The following is a 17,056-nucleotide window of genomic DNA, read 5'->3' as shown; positions in this document are numbered from 1 at the left end:
TACAGCAAGTGATAGAAACATAAAAGCATAGAAAATAAGTGCAGGAGTAGGCCATTCGGCCCTTCGAGCCTGCATCACCATTCAATAAGATCATGGCTGATGTTTCACCTCAGTACCCCTTTCCTGCTTTCTCTCCATACTCCTTGATCCCTTTAGCCATAAGGGCCACATCTAACTCCCTCTTGAATATATCCAACCAACTGGCATCAACAACTCTCTGCGGTAGGGAATTCCACAGGTTAACAAATCTCTGAGTGAAGAAGTTTCTCCTCATCCCAGTCCTAAATGGCTGACCCCTTATCCTTAGACTGTGTCCCCTGGTCCTGGACTTCCCCAGAATCGGGAACATTCTTCCTGCTTCTAACCTGTCCAGTCCCGTCAGAATTTATATGTTTCTATGAGATCCCCTCTCATCCTTCTAAACTCCAGTGTATAAAGGCCCAGTTGATCCAGTCGCTCCTCATATGTCAGACCAGCCATCCCGGAAATCAGTCTGGTGAACCTTCGCTGCACTCCTTCAATAGCAAGAACGTCCTTTCTCAGATTAGGAGACCAAAAACTGAACACAATATTCCAGGTGAGGCCTCACCAAGGCCCTGTACAACTGCAGTAAGACCTCCCTGCTCCTATACTCAAATCCCGTAGCTATGAAGGCCAACATACCATTTTCCTTCTTCACCGCCTGCTGTACCTGCATGCCAACTTTTAATGACTGATGTACCATGACACCCAGGTCTCGTTGCACCTCCCCTTTTCCTAATCGACCGCCATTTAGATAATATTCTGCCTTCATGTTTTTGCCCCCAAAGTGGATAACCTCACATTTATCCACATTATACTGCATCTACCATGCATTTGCCCACTCACCTATCCTGTCCAAGTCATCCTGCAGCCTCTTAGCGTCCTCATCACAGCTCACAACACCACCCAGATTAGTGTCATCTGCAAACTTGGAGATATTACACTCAATTCCTTCATCTAAATCATTAATGTATATTGTAAAGAGCTGGGGTCCCAGCACTGAGCCCTGCGGCACCCCACTAGTCACTGCCTGCCATTCTGAAAAGGACCCATTCATCCCAACTCTCTGCTTCCTGTCTACCAACCAGTTCTCTATCCACTTCAGTACATTACCCCTAATACCATGTGCTTTAATTTTGCACACCAATCTCTTGTGTGGGACCTTGTCAAAAGCCTTTTGAAAGTCCAAATACTCCACATCCACTGGTTCTCCCTTGTCCACTCTACTAGTTACATCCTCAAAAAATTCCAGAAGATTTGTCAAGCAAGATTTCATAAATCCATGTTGACTTGGACCGATCCTGTCACTGCTTTCCAAATGGGCTGTTATTTCATCTTTAATAATTGATTCCAACATTTTCCCCACTACTGATGTCAGGCTAACCGGTCTATAATCACCCGTTTTCTCTCTCCCTCCTTTTTTAAAAAGTGGTGTTACATTAGCTACCCTCCAGTCCATAGGAACTAATCCAGAGTCGATAGACTGTTGGAAAATGATCACCAATGCATCCACTATTTCTAGGGCCACTTCCATAAGTACTCTGGGATGCAGACTATCAGGCCCAGGGGATTTATCGGCCTTCAATCCCATCAATTTCCCTAACACAATTTCCTGCCTAATAAGGATATCCTTCAGTTCCTCCTTCTCACTAGACCCTCGGTCCCCTAGTACTTCCGGAAGGTTATTTGTGTCTTCCTTCATGAAGACAGAACCAAAGTATTTGTTCAACTGGTCTGCCATTTCTTTGTTCCCCATTATAAATTCACCTGAATCTGACTGCAAGGGACCTACATTTGTCTTCACTAATCTTTTTCTCTTCACATATCTATAGAAGCTTTTGCAGTCAGTTTTTATGTTCCCGGCAAGTTTCCTCTCATACTCTATTTCCCCCTCCTAATTAAACCCTTTGTCCTCCTCTGCTGAATTCTAAATTTCTCCCAGTCCTCAGGTTTGCTGCTTTTTCTGGCCAATTTATATGCCTCTTCCTTGGATCAGGAAGGCCAATGAAATATTGGCTTTTATTGCAAAGGAGATGGAGTATAAAAGCAGGTTAGTCTTGCTACAGTTTTACAGGATATTGGTGAGGCCACACCTGGAATACTGCATGCAGTTTTGTTTTCCATATTTACGAAAGGGTACACTTGCTTTGGAGGCAATTCAGAGAAGTTTCACAAGGTTGATTCCAGAGATGAGGGGGTTGACTTATGAGGAAAGGTTGACTAGGTTGGGCCTCTACTCATTGGAAGTCTGAAGAATGAGAGGTGATCTTATCAAAACGTATAAGATAATGAGGGGGCTTAACAAGGTGGATGCAGAGAGGATGTTTCCACTGATAGGGGAGATAGAACTAGAGGGCATAATCTTAGAATAAGGGGCTGCCCATTTAAAACTGAGATGAGGAGAAATTTCTTCTATCAGAGAGTTGTGGATCTGTGGAATCGCTCCCTCAGAGAGCTGTGAAAGCTGGGACATTGAATAAATTTAAGACAGAAATAGACAGTTTCTTAAACGATAAGGGAATAGGGGTTATGGAGAGCGGGCGGGGAAGTGGACCTGAGTCTATGATCGGATCAGCCATGATAGTATTAAATGGTGGAGCAGGCTCGAAGGGTCATATGGCCTTCTCCTGCTCCTATTTCTTATGTTCTTAAATGCAAATTTAGAGGTCGTTGAATACTGGGTAATGAATCTTGTCTCATCATGGATCAAAAATAGAGCAATTTTAAAAGCTTTTTGCACCTCAGCATCAAGCAATTGCAGGCCACATACAGCACAGGTCAGAAATAGCTTTGTACTGCCTCCACACCGTACCCAATTGAGAGTTAAGCAGAGTGACACTTAATTCTGCCACACCAAGATTTGGATCTCTCAGATTAAGTGTGCCAGGCCTGTGCCAACTGGTGCTAAGCGATAGGCTCCTGTATGCTGTGGATTTGTTGGAGCTCGGTTAACATTGACAAAATACACACAGGCAGCAGAAAGAGAAGACTGCCTTCTCACCAGCTTGACTTGGAATTGAATCCATCTCAAGATGTAAAAGGGCAGTAAACTAACCCACTGTACTGCCCACAGTTTCCCTGAGACACAGGAAGTTCCTCATCAACTTGCCTATGATTCAGGCCCTGTGTTCTAACCCATTGCTTCACCCACTATAAATCAGATCTTAATAAAGTGCTGTATATAATTGTAAACCACACTGCGCAAGCATGTAAAAGTATGTCTTTAATCACCAATGCAGCTGAAGCATAATAAATGCCTGTAGTCATCTTTGGTCCAGTGACCTCAGCTGGCAGGACTTAAAAGATCTGTGTTGCAAAAGGAGCTATTAGGTCAATGACATTACATTCTGGAAATTAAACATTTGTTGCACAAAATAATGAGTGCATTTTGTCAAGGGAGCATATTTGTTTTCCGGGGGAATTTTTATCTCATGATAAATCTGCCTCTATATTTTCCACATGGACGCAATCCTCTACCAATGTTTCTGAACCTCAGTGTAGCTTTGTGAAGAAGTTCACTCGAGGGATAGAACTGAAAAGTAGGGAAGTTATGCTAAACTTGCATCGAACCTTGGTTAGACCACACCTGGAGTAGTGCGTGCAATTCTGGTCTCCATATTTATAAAAAGGATATAGAGGCAATGGAGAGGATGCAGAGAAGATTTACAAGATGATACCAGAAATGCGAGGATATATATATCAGGAAAGGATGAACAGGCTGGGTCTCTTTTCGCTTGATAAAAGAAGGCTGAGGGGTGACCTAATTGAGGTCTTTAAAATTATGAAAGGTTTCGATAGCGTGGATACAGAGAGAATGTTTCCACTTGTGGGGAAGAGCATAACTAGAGGCCATCAATATAAGATCATCACCAAAAATCCAATAGGGAATTCCGAAGAAGCTTCTTTACCTAGAGAGTGGTGAGAATGAGGAACTCACTACCACAGGGAGTGGTTGAAGCGAATAATATAGATGACTTTAAGGGGAGGCTAGACAAGCATTTGAGGGAGAAGGGAATAGAGGGTTATGCTGATAGCTTTAGATGAGGAAAGACGGGAGGAGGCTCGAATGAAGCATAAACGCTGGCATGGACTGGTTGGGCCGAATAGCCCGTTTCTGGGGCTGTATATATCCTGTGTAATCCTATGTACCCTTTTCATTTTTTCACCAGTGGAGGACACTACTGCTTCCCCTTTACGCAGTGCGCTGTGGGAGGCATGACATCATTGTAGCTGTAAAATTCTGCACAGAATCTTGGCTCGGAGCAACATGACATTTATCCATTTTGTTCCAGAGCTGAAATTCTCTGGAAAAGTTTACAGTAAGCCTACCACAAAGCCCAAGCTCTGGCTACAATGACATTATCCTTCCTCAAATACACTGCAGGAAAGACAAGCATTGCTGCACCAGGATCGTGAGGAGAAAAACAAATTGTAGATTTGTACACAACACACAGTTCAAAACAATTTGGAGAAGGCCCAGTTTGAGTTAGTGGCTGAATTTTATGCATAGACTCATACAGCAGAGGAGGAGGCCATTCATCCCATCGTGCCTGTTTCCAGCTCTTTGAAAATGCTAACCAATTATTTTCACTCCAGTACACTTACCCCTTGAATCCACCTCCACTACTATTTTAAGGACTGCATTCCAGATCATCACGACTTGCTGTATAAAAAAAATATATATCCTCATGTTCCCACCCCTCCCCAGCTTTATTGACAGTTATCTTTATACGTATGTCAAGTGGAGTAAAGCTCTCTGGATTCTATCCTGTCCGATCACTACTATTTCTCCTTCACTGCTACATTGGCAGCATCCCCTTCTCTAGTGAAAACAGATGCAAAGTACTCATTTAGTACCTCAGCCATGCCCTCTGTCCCCACAAGAAGATCTCCTTTTTGGTCCCTAATTTGGCCCACCTGTCCTCTGACTATCCTTTTACTATTTATGTGTTTATTAACGACTTTTGGATTCCCTTTTAGGTTGCCCGCTATTCTATCCTCATACTCTCTCTTTGCCCCTCTTGTCCTCTTTTTTAGATCTATGTTCTAGATTTAGCTTGGTTCTGTACTGTATTATGAACCTTACAATTGTCATAAGTCTCCCTTTCCTGCCACATTTTAACCTCTAGATCTTTAATCATCCAGGGAGCTCTGGCTTTGCATGCCCTTTCTTTCCTCCTCAAGTGGAGCAGAGCTCTCTGCTTTGAATGCTAACTACGCTACTTCATCAGGAAAGGAAAGGTCAACCTGAATGTTCAAGAACGATAGGCTTTTGCCAGGACCATGAGCTACCTATGGGCAAAATGGCAAGTAACCTGCTCCCAGGCCTCCATTAAGAACAGACTGTCAGGAAGCATGCCCTTCCACCCCAGGGTCTCTGCTTGGTCGCTCCCCACAGTACCATTGTCAAGACCGGTGATCCGGAACAGGAGAATTAAACCCATCTTGCATCACTGTCACAGCAACGGGGATGTCCAACTATTTGGAGCTGGGAGCCAGATACAAGCCTCGTCCATTATAAAAGCGAGGCTCCCCCTACACAAATAAGCAAGCTCCCTGCACACGACAAAGCGAGACCATGCGATACTCCCATCGTAGAGACTCAGCAACATAGGAATTGCTAGATGTAAAAAAAACAGCGGCCATCTAGTTCACCTTCTACCATCGTGGTAGTCGCATGATACAACAATTCATCACATCATAGGCAGTCCCTCAGAATCGAGGAAGACTTGCTTCTACTCCTGAAGTGAGTTCTTTGGTGGCTGTACAGTCCAACACGAGAGCCACAGTCTCTGTCACAGGTGGGACAGATAGTCGTTGAGGGAAGGGATGGGTGGGATTGGTTTGCCGCATGCTCTTTCCGCTGTCTGCACTTGATTTCTGCATGCTCTAGGCATTGAGACTCGAGGCTCTCGACGTTGAGACTCGAGGTGCTCAGCGCCAACTCGGATGCACTACCTCCACTTAGGGCTGTCTTGGGCCAGGGACTCCCAGGTGTCAGTGGGGATGTTGCACTTCTTCAGGGAGGCTTTCAGGGTGGCCCATCTTTGGCTCGTTTGCCGTGAAGGAGTTCCGAGTAGAGCACTTGCTTTGGGAGTCTCGTGTCTGGCATGCAGACTATGTGGCCTGCCCAGCGGAGCTGATCGAGTGTGGTCAGTGCTTCAATGCTGGGGATGTTAGCCTGAATGAGGACGCTGATGTTGGGGATACAACAATTATGGTGTTCTTCAATAAGCATGGCAATCACTCGCTATCAATTAGTCTACAACAATCCCAGATATGAGGGAAGGGAAACCTCTAGTAATGGAAAGCTTTGGGAACTAGAGGTTCATTCTCCTTTCCTCTTATCCTTTCTCCGCCTATCCGCCCCACTTCACCCCTCATTCTCCTCCCCTTTCCCTCACATCCTTCCCCCTTCTTCACGTTATCCCCACCCCCAAAGACTGGCCCCTTCATTTTCCTCATTCTTTTATCTTCCTACCCACCCCCTCCTTTCAGGAACACAGGAATTGCTAGACGAGAAAAGACCATCTTCTATCGAGTTCGCTTTCTATCATCCTGGAGCATCCGCCTCCGTTTCAGAAGCCCCCTATAGTTTGTCACCATCCTCCGCCTGCTCCACGATGACATGCAAGCCATGCTCCTGACCAACGGATCCACCACAGACCCAATCCACGTCCAGACCGGGGTCAAGCAGGGCTGCATCATCTTGCCAACCCTCCTCTTGATCTTCCTCGCTGCAATGCCCCATCTCACCCTCAACAAACGGCCCGCTGGAGTGGAACTAAGCCATAGAACCAGTGGGTACCTGTTCAACCTTCGTCGCCTCCAGGTTAGATCCAAGGTCATCCCATCCTCTGACAGCCTCCTTGATAAAGTGCAACAACCCCACCGACACCTGGGAATCCCTGGTCAAAGACCGCTGTATGTGGAGGAAGAGCATTCGGGAGGGCGCTGAGCACCTTGAGTCTCGTCGCCGAGAGCATGCAGAAATCAAGCGCAGGCAGTGGAAGGAGCGTGCGGCAAACCAGACTCCCCACCCACCCTTTCCTTCAACGACTTGTGCCAGAGACTGTAATTCCCGTATTGGACTGTACAGTCACCTGGGAACTCAGTTTTAGAGTGGAAGCAAGTCTTCGATTTCGAGGGACTGCCGATGATGATGATAAGTTGCATGTTACAACAATAATGGAATTGTTAACGAATCAGAGCATCAATCTCTATCAACGAGTCTACAACAGACCCAGACATGACCTGAGAAAAACCCCAGTGGTGGAAAGCTTTGGGAATCATAGGGCCAAAGTCATCTGTTCCTTCCAAGTATGCTACACTCACCACATGTCATGTCTCAAATTACTCATATACAGTAACCCAAATAGGATATGCAACTCTATCGCATTTCCCACATGTTGAGCTCTCAATCTCAAGTACCCTGATGAAAGTTGCAAAGAGTAGGCCAGGCCTACATAGGGAAGCGCAGAGAGTGGCAGAGAATTCCTTCCCCTCTTTAAAATTACTCGGCCTGGAAGACTGGTAAAGGCTGCTCCCTCATTGGTCAGAACCCTCCAATCAGGGAGCAACCTTTCCAGCTCTCTCGGCTCAGAGATTTTAACCAGTTTGAAGTGCTGAAATCGGCTTTCCACACAAGTGAAGGCAGGATTAAAGAAGTTTAGGGGACGATGTAAAGAAGCTCATGGGCCACATTTGGCCTGGGGCTATGTCTTGAACTTCAGTGCCATAGCATAGTGTACTTGTAAAGAAAGACTTGAATTTATATGACACCTTTCACGACCACCGAACGTCTCAAAGTCCTTTACAGCCAACTAATTACTTTTGGAGTGTAGTCACTGTTGTAATGCACCAGCCAACTTGCGTACAGCAAACTCCCACAAACTGATATGTGTGATAATAACCAGATAATCTGTTTTTTTGGTTATGTTGATTTAGGGATAAATATTGGCCAGGACACCGGGAATAACTCCACTGCTCTTCTTCAAAATCGTGCCATGGGATCTTTTACGTCCACCTGAGAGAGCAGACAGGGCCTCGATTTAACGTCTCATCCATAAGACGGCACCTCTAACAGCGCTCAACTCCCTCAGCACTGCACTAGAGTGTTAGCCTAGATCAATGTGCTCAAGTCTCTGGAGTGGGACTTGAACCCACAACCTTCTGACTCAGAGGCAAGTATGCTACCCACTGAGCCACAGCTGACACTCTGTAGCACTCCAATCAGTGAGAATACCATTTTTTTGTATAAATTTCTTTGAGAACTTGCATTAATCTACTTGAATAATTTACATCAGCAATTGTCCGTACCCACCTGAATAATCTTGCTGGTGAATCTTTCGTTTTCTCCCTCCCGAAGCTGTCTTTCCTGTTCCAGGCAAACCTGTAGCTCTTGAACAGATAGATTCTGTTCTGGTAAAACATGGGATTCCCTGAGCTGTTTATTTGAGACAAATGAACAAGTTCAGTTGAAGCCATATAAATAAACATCCCTGGACCAGAACTCCTGCTCACGTATTTCTCAGTTATTACAAAAGTGATAATGTAGCCTCCACCCTTGATATTACATAACTGCGCATGATTGTGAAATCTAAAATAAAGACTACCCACTTGTTAGTGAAAATTTCAGCAGCTCAAGTACTGCAATAGTGTACCAATTAAAGCTTGAGCTGCAATAAATTTGCTTCTGTACTGGAAAAGTCAGAGTGACAACAAAATGGATCTCCCATTTCATGACAACTTTTCTGGTAAAATTAGTAACAGGAGAAAGTTCACCCCAAGCATTGAATCAGTTTCAGTATTAAACATGCTAAATATTTATAGACAGTGCTATCAGTACTGAGCTGTGTCAGACAAGCTCATTCTCAAAATGCGGGCTTGTATTCAGCATTATTGCCTGCTGTTTCTGATTATTGAATCCTGACGTTTCTAACTGCTATTCCTCACTAATAAACAACTGGGGATTTGACCTTAAAGATAACTTATGCCTGAGTTGCATTAGTACCACACACTCGATTTGTTTCTTGTGCTACTTTCAAACCTTTGCTCACCACCAGATACCAATAGCAGCATCATGGTCTAGCTTTAATCCTAGAGGGATTCACGCTGCAGAATAGAGTGGGAGAACAAAGTAATGTCTCTCCTTACTGAACAGGTTAATAAAAAAGGACCAAAATAAAATTGTATGTACACATCTATCTCGTTCTCCTCAATCTCCACAACTGTTTTTGCGCTCTGCTGCTCTCCCCATCATTATCCTCTCCAGTTATTGAGCGTCTTGCTCTTCCTGTGATCGCTCCTGTATTTTCCCTCTTCCTCTTAGAAACATAGAATGGTACAGCACAGAAGGAGGCCATTCGACCATTGAGTACAGGGGCAGGGAGGTGTTGCTACAGTTGTACAGGGCCTTGGTGAGGCCACACCTGGAGTATTGTGTACAGTTTTGGTCTCCTAACTTGAGGAAGGACATACTTGCTGTTGAGGGAGTGCAGCGAAGATTCACCAGACTGATTCCCGGGATGGTGGGACTGACCTATCAAGAAAGACTGAATCAACTGGGCTTGTATTCACTGGAGTTCAGAAGAGTGAGAGGGGACCTCATAGAAACGTTTAAAATTCTAACGGGTTTGGACAGGTTGGATGCAGGAAGAATGTTCCCAATGTTGGGGAATTCCAGAACCAGGGGTCACAGTCTAAGGATAAGGGGTAAGCCATTTAGGACCGAGATAAGGAGAAACTTCTTCACCCAGAGAGTGGTGAACCTGTGGAATTCTCTACCACAGGAAGTAGTTGAGGCCAATTCACTAAATATATTCAAAAGGGAGTTAGATGAAGTCCTTAGTACTCGGGGGATCAAGGGGTATGGCGTGAAAGCAGGAAGTGGGTACTGAAGTTTCATGTTCAGCCATGAACTCGTTGAATGGCGGTGCAGGCTAGAAGGGCTGAATGGCCTGCTCCTGCACCTATTTTCTATGTTTCTATGTTTCTATGACCCATCGTTCCTCTGCTCGTTCTTTGGTAGAGCTCTCCAATTTAATCCCTTGCTCGTTCCCACAGCCCTGGACATGTTTTTCCCTTCAAGTCTTTATACAATTCTCTGTTGAATGTCACTATTGAGTCTGCTTTCACCCCCCTTCCAGACAGTGCATTCCAGATGACAACAACTCGCTGTGTAAATAATTGTACCCTCATGTCGCCTCTGCTTCTTTTGCCAATTATTTCAAATCTGTGTCCTCTGGTTACTGACCCTCCTGTCACTGGATATTTACTCTATCAAAACCCCCATAATTGTGAACACCTCTATTAAATCTTCATAACTCTCTCTGCTCCAAGGAGAAGAATCGCAGCTTCTCTGCAGTGGATCAAGAAGGCGGCTCATCACCAGGGCAATAAGGGATGGGCAATAAATGCTGGCTTTCTCAGCGAAGCCCAAATCCCGCATATGTATAAAAAGAACTCAATCAAAACCATTCGAGATTCTGAACACCTTGATCAAATCTCCTCTTAACTTTCTCTGCTCTAAGGAGAACAGCCCCAGCTTCTCCAGTCTATCCACGTAACTGAAGGTCCTCGTCTAGCAAATCTCCCCTGCACCCTCTCCAAGGCCTTGGCATCCTTCCTAAAGTGTGGTGCCCATAAATGGACACAATGCTCCAGCTGAGGCCTAACCGGTGTTTTATGACTGACTGCAAAAGCTTCTATAGATATGGGAAGAGAAAAAGATTAGTGAAAACAAACGTAGGTCCCTTGCAGTCAGATTCAGGTGAATTTATAATGGGGAACAAAGAAATGACGGACCAGTTAAACAAATACTTTGGTTCTGTTTTCATGAAGGAAGACACAAATAACCTTCCGGAAATACTAGGGGACCGAGGGTCTAGTGAGAAGGAGGAACTGAAGGATATCCTTATAAAGCGGGAAATTGTGTTAGGGAAATTGATGGGATTGAAGGCCGATAAATCCCCTGGGCCTGATAGTCTGCATCTCAGAGTACTTAAGGAAGTGGCCCTAGAAATAGTGGATGCATTGGTGATCATTTTTCAACAGTCCAACAGTCTGTCGACTGAGGATCAATTCCTATGGATTGGAGGGAGGCTAATATAACACCACTGTTTAAAAAAGGAGGGAGAGAGAAAACGGGTAATTATAGAACGGTTAGCCTGACATCAGTAGTGGGGAAAATGTTGGAATCAATTATTAAAGATGAAATAGCAGCGTATTTGGAAAGCAGTGACAGGATCGGTCCAAGTCAACATGGATTTATGAAATCTTGCTTGACAAATCTTCTGGAATTTTTTGAGGATGTAACTAGTAGAGTGGACAAGGGAGAACCAGTGGATGTGGTGTATTTGAACTTTCAAAAGGCTTTTGACAAGGTCCCACACAAGAGATTGGTGTGCAAAATCAAAGTGCATGGTATTGGGGGTAATGTACTGATGTGGATAGAGACCTGGTTTGCAGACAGGAAGCAGAGAGTCAGGATAAACGTGTCCTTTTCAGAATGGCAGGCAGTGACTAGTGGAGTACCGCAGGGCCCAGTGCTGGGACCCCAGCTCTTTACAATATACATTAATGATTTAGATGAAGGAATTGAGTGTAATATCTCCAAGTTTGCAGATGACACCAAGCTGGGTGGCGGTGTGGGCTGTAAGGAGCACGCTAAAAGGGTGACTTGGACAAGTTAGGTGAGTGGGCAAATGCATGGCAGATGCAGTATAATGTGGATAAATGTGAGGTTATCCAATTTGGTGGCAAAAACACGAAGGCAGAATATTATCTGAATGGCGGCAGATTAGGAAAGGGGGAGGTGCAACGAGACCTGGGTGTCATGGTCCATCAGTCATTGAAAGTTGGCATGTAGGTACAGCAGGTGGTGAAGAAGGCAAATGGTATGTTGGCCTTCATAGCTAGGGGATTTGAGTATAGGAGCAGGGAGGTCTTACTGCAGTTGTACAGGGCCTTGGTGAGGCCTCACCTGGAATATTGTGTTCAGTTTTCATCTAATCTGAGGAAGGATGTTCTTGCTATTGAGGGAGTACAGCAAAGGTTCATCAGACTGATTCCCGGAATAGCGGGATTGACTGATGAGGAGAGACTGGATCAACTGGGCTTTTATACACTGATGTTTAGAAGGATGAGAGGGGATCACATAGAAACTTGCAAGATTCTGACAGGACTGGACAGGTTAGATATGGGAAGGATGTTCCCGATGATGGGGAAATCCAGAACCAGCGGACACAGGCTTAGGTTAAGGGTAGGCCATTTAGGACTGAGATGAGGAGAAACTTCTTCACTCAGAGAGTTGTTATCCTGTGGAATTCCCTACCTCAGAGAGTTGTTGATGCCAGTTCATTGGATATATTCAAGAGGGAGTTAGATATCGCCCTTGTGGCTAAAGGGATCAAGGGGTATGGAGAAAAAGCAGGAAAGGGGTACTGAGGGAATGATCAGCCATGATCTTATTGAATGGTGGTGCAGGCTCGAAGGGCCGAATGGCCCACTCCTGCACCTAGTTTCTATGTTTCTATGTTTAGGATAACTTCCTTGCTTTGTACTCCATGCCTCTAATAATAAAGTCAAGGATCCCGTATGGTTTTTCAACAGCCTTCTCAACTTGTCTTGCCACCTTCAGCAGTTTGTGTTCATAGACCCCCAAGCCTCTATGTTCCTGTACCATTTAGTTCATATTGCCTCTCCTCATTCTTCCTACCAAAATATTTCACTTCGCACTCTTCGGTGTTAAATTTCATCTGCCATGTGACTGCCCATTTGACCGTTCTGTCGATGTTCTCCTTTAGTCTGCTGATACCCGCCTCATTGTTTACTACATTTCCGAATTTCGTAGTATCGTCAAATTATGTCCTGTATACCGAAGTCCAGGTCATTAATATATTGAAAAAGAGCACCGGTCCTAATATTGACCCCTGTGGAACACCACTGTGTACCTTATAGAATCATAATGGGCTGGATTTTCTGGTTCTTTGCGTTCCGGGTTTCGCATGGGAGTGGCGTGAAAGGCGGCGATCCGGTGCCCTGTACCCGGTCGCGATCCTCCGGTCCGTTTCTGCGGCGCCGGGTGTGCACACCTCTGGTTGTGACACCGGTAGGAGTTTGGACTTCTCCCTGACCCGTCCGCCTGAAAGTGTGCCCACAATGACTGCCTGGGAAATCGGAGCGGTCTAGCCATGCTGGCGGTGAGGAAGATAAAGTACTCCGAAAATAAGTTCTTTCATTTTTTTGGCGATTTGTGTTGTGGTGGCGTGGGCAATGGTTTGGGAGTTTATTTTGTGTTTTTTAAGGTTCCCAAGCCTCTCTCAGAGCACACACGGCCCGGCAATTTAGTTCACGAGTTTCCCATTTTTGCCCCACGAAAAGTGTCCAATGTCTCCCTTCGCGCTGTACCCCCTGACGCAGGGCCCAGACGCCCAACTTCCTTACCAAAGCGCAGACTATTCCCGGCCGGTATCTTTTCCACGCACCTCCGTTTTTGCCCCAAAAGCAGAAAAGCCAACATTCCAGCCCTTAGTCATAGCACGAAAGAAGCCCATTCGGCGCATCAAGACTGTGCCGATTCTCAGCTAGTCCCACTCCCCCCCGTCCTTTCCCCGTAGCCCTGCATTTTTTTTTCCTTCATATACTTATCCAACTCCCTTTTGAAAAATGAAATTGAGTCTGCCTCCACCACCCATTCAGGCAGTGCATTCCAGATCTTAACCACTCGCTGCGTAAAAAGGTTTTTTCTCACGTAGCTTTTGGTTCTTTTGCCAATCACCTTAAATCTGTGTCCTCTGGTTCTCGATCTTCCTGCCAATGGGAACAGTTTCTCTCAATCTACTCTGTCCAGACCCCTCATGCTTTTGAACACCTCTATCAAATTAAATGGAGAGAGACTACAGAATGCTGTGGTACAGAGGGACCTGGGGGTCCTTGTACATGAAACACAAAAAGTTAGCATGCAGGTACAGCAAGTAATCAGGAAGGCAAATGGAATGTTGGCCTTTATTGCAAGGGGGATGGAAAATAAAAGTAGGGACATCCTGCTACAACTGTACAGGGTGTTGGTGAGACCACACCTGGAGTACTGCGTACAGTTTTGGTCTCCTTATTTAAGGAGGGATATACTTGCATTGGAGGCAGTTCAGAAAAGGTTCACTAGGTTGTTTCCTGGATTGAAGGGGTTGTCATATGAAGAAAGGTTGAGCAGGTTGGACCTGTACTCACTGGAGTGTAGAAGAATGAGAGGTGATTTTATTAAAACATAAGATTCTGAGGGGGCTTGACCGGGTGGATGCAGAGAGGATGTTTCCACTCACGGGGGAATCTAGAACTGTGGGCATAGTTTCAAAAAAGGGGTTGCCCATTTAAGACGGAGATGAGGAGGAATTTCTTCTCTCAGAGGGTCATGAATCTTTGGAATTCTCTACACCAGAGAGCTGTGCAAGCTGGGTCACTGAATATATTCAAGGCTGAGATAGATAAATTCTTGAACTACAGGGGACTCAAGGGTTATTGGGAACAGGCAGGAAAGTGGAGTTGAGGCCAAGATCAGATCAGGGGCTTTATGGCCTACTCCTGCTCCTAGTTCTTGTGTTCTCCTCTCAATCATCTCTGCTCCAAGGAGAACAGCCCCAGCTTCTCCAGTCTATCAATGTAACTGAAGTCCGTCATTCCTGGAATTATTCTCGTAAATCTTTTCTGAACCTTCTCTAAGGCCTTCACATACTTCCTAAATTGTAGTGACCAGAATTGGACGCAGTATTCCAGTTGGGGCCGAACCAGTGTTTTATCAAGGTTCAGCATAACTTTCACACTTTTGTACTCTATACCTCTATTTATGTTTCTACCAAAATGCATCACTTCACATTTTTCTGCATTAAATTTCATCTGTCACGTATCCATCCATTCCACCAGCCTGTCTGCTTCCTGAAGTCTATCACTCTCCTCCTGACTGTTCGCTATACTTCCAAGTTTTGTGTCATCTGCAAATTTTGAAATTGTGCCCTGTATACCCATGTCCAATTCATTAATATACATTAAAAAAGCAGTGGTCCTAGAACTGACCACTGGGGAACACTACTGTATACCTTCCTCCAGTCAGAAAAACAACCGTTCACTACTACTCTCTGTTTCCTGTCACTTAGCCAATTTCATATACAGGCTGACACTGTCCCTTTTATTCCAGGGCTTCAATTTTACTGGCGAGCCTATTATGTGGCACTTTGTTGAATGCCTTTTGGAAATCCATGTACACTACGTCAACCACATTACCCTCATCAACCCTCTCTGTTGCCTCATCAAAAAACTCAATCAAGTTGGTTAAACACGATTTGCCTTTAACAACTCCATGCTGGCTTTCCTTAATTAATGGACCCCTCTCTTCTGTCGGAAAAACAACCATTCACCACTAGTCTCTGTTTTCTCTCCAGGAGCCAATGTTGTATCCATGCTGCTACTGTCTCTTTAATCCTATGGGCTTTCCTTTTGCTAACAAGTTGATTATGTGGTACTTTGTCAAATGCCTTTTGAAAGTCCATATACAGCCCATCAACCACACTACTCTCTCCATTACTTCATTAAAGAACTCAATTAAGTTAGTTAAACACAATTTGCCTTTAACAAATCCATGCTGACTGTCAATCATTAGTCCATACTTTTCCAAATGCCAATTAATTTTATCCTGGATTACTGTCTCTAAAAGTTTCCGACCATCAACGTTAGGCTGATTGGCACATAGTTGCTGGGATCATCCCTCTCCCATTTTTTACACAGGGGAGTAACATTTTCAATTCTCTAGTCCACTGGCACCATCCCCACATAGAAATATAGAAACATAGAAAATAGGAGCAGGAGTAGGCCATTCGGCCCTTCAAGCCTGCACCACCATTCAATAAGATCATGGCTGATCTGATCATGAACGCAGCTCCACTTCCCCGCCTGCTCCCCATAACCCTTTACTCCCTTATCGCTCAAAAGTCCAAGTAGGATTGGAAGATTACATAAGAACATAAGAAATAGGAGCAGGAGTAGGTCATTTGGCCCCTCGAGACTGCTCCGCCATTCAATAAGATCATGGCTGATCTGATCATGGACTCAGCTCCACTTCCCTGCCCGCTCCCCATAATCCTTTATTCCCTTATCGCTCAAAAATCTGTCTATCTCCGCCTTAAATATATTCAATGACCAGCCTCCACAGCTCTCTGTGGCAGAGAATTCCATAGATTTACAACCCTCTGAGAGAAGAAATTTCTCCTCATCTCAGTTTTAAATGAGAGGCCCCTTATTCTAAGACTATGTCCCCTAGTTTTAGTTTCCCCCATGAATGGAAATGGCCTCTCTGCATCCACCTTGTCAAGCTCCCTCATTATCTTATATGTCTCATTCTTCTGAATTCCAATGTGTATAGGCCCAACCTACTCAACCTATCCTCATAAGTCAACCTCCTCATCTCCAGAATCAACCGAGTGAGCCTTCTCTGAACAGCCTCCAATGCAAGTATATCCTTCCTTAAATATGACCAAAACTGTACGCAGTACTCCAGGTGTGGCCTCACCAATACCGTATACAATTGTAGCAGGGCTTCTCTGCTTTTATACTCCATCCCTCTTGCAATAAAGACCAACATTCCATTTGCCTTCCTGATTACGTGCTGTACCTGTATACTAGCTTTTTGTGATTCATGCACAAGGACCCCTGAGTCTCTCTGTACTGCAGCACTTTGCAATTTTTCCCCATTTAAATTATAATTTGCTTTTCTATTATTTCTGCCAAAATGGATAACCTCACATTTTCCAACATTATACTCCATCTGCCAATTGTTTGCCCACTCACTTAGCCTGTTTATATCCCTTTGCAGATTTTTTGTGTCCTCCTCAACAATTTGCTTTCCCACCCATCTTTGTATCATCAGCAAACTTGGCTACGTTACACTCGGTCCCTTCATCCAAGTCATTAATATAGATTGTAAATAGTTGAGGACCCAGCACCGATCCCTGCGGCACCGGACTTGTGGCCAGAGTCTTCGCAATTC

At 44.8% G+C, this 17,056-nt stretch overlaps 1 protein-coding gene across 2 annotated transcripts in view; it reads right to left on the bottom strand.

The window, feature by feature from the left end:
- Window positions 1-17,056, bottom strand: part of LOC139277476 (microtubule cross-linking factor 1) — a 354,944-nt gene that overhangs the window by 99,846 nt on the left and 238,042 nt on the right. For both annotated transcript variants that reach the window (XM_070895978.1, XM_070895987.1), the window contains exon 7: window positions 8,345-8,467. In XM_070895978.1, the coding sequence (XP_070752079.1) occupies window positions 8,345-8,467 (123 nt within the window). The remainder of the gene's footprint in view (window positions 1-8,344; window positions 8,468-17,056) is intronic.

Source organism: Pristiophorus japonicus, chromosome 1, assembly GCF_044704955.1.
Source record: "Pristiophorus japonicus isolate sPriJap1 chromosome 1, sPriJap1.hap1, whole genome shotgun sequence".
Taxonomy (NCBI): domain Eukaryota; kingdom Metazoa; phylum Chordata; class Chondrichthyes; family Pristiophoridae; genus Pristiophorus; species Pristiophorus japonicus.
This window is presented reverse-complemented; position numbering and strand designations above follow the sequence as displayed.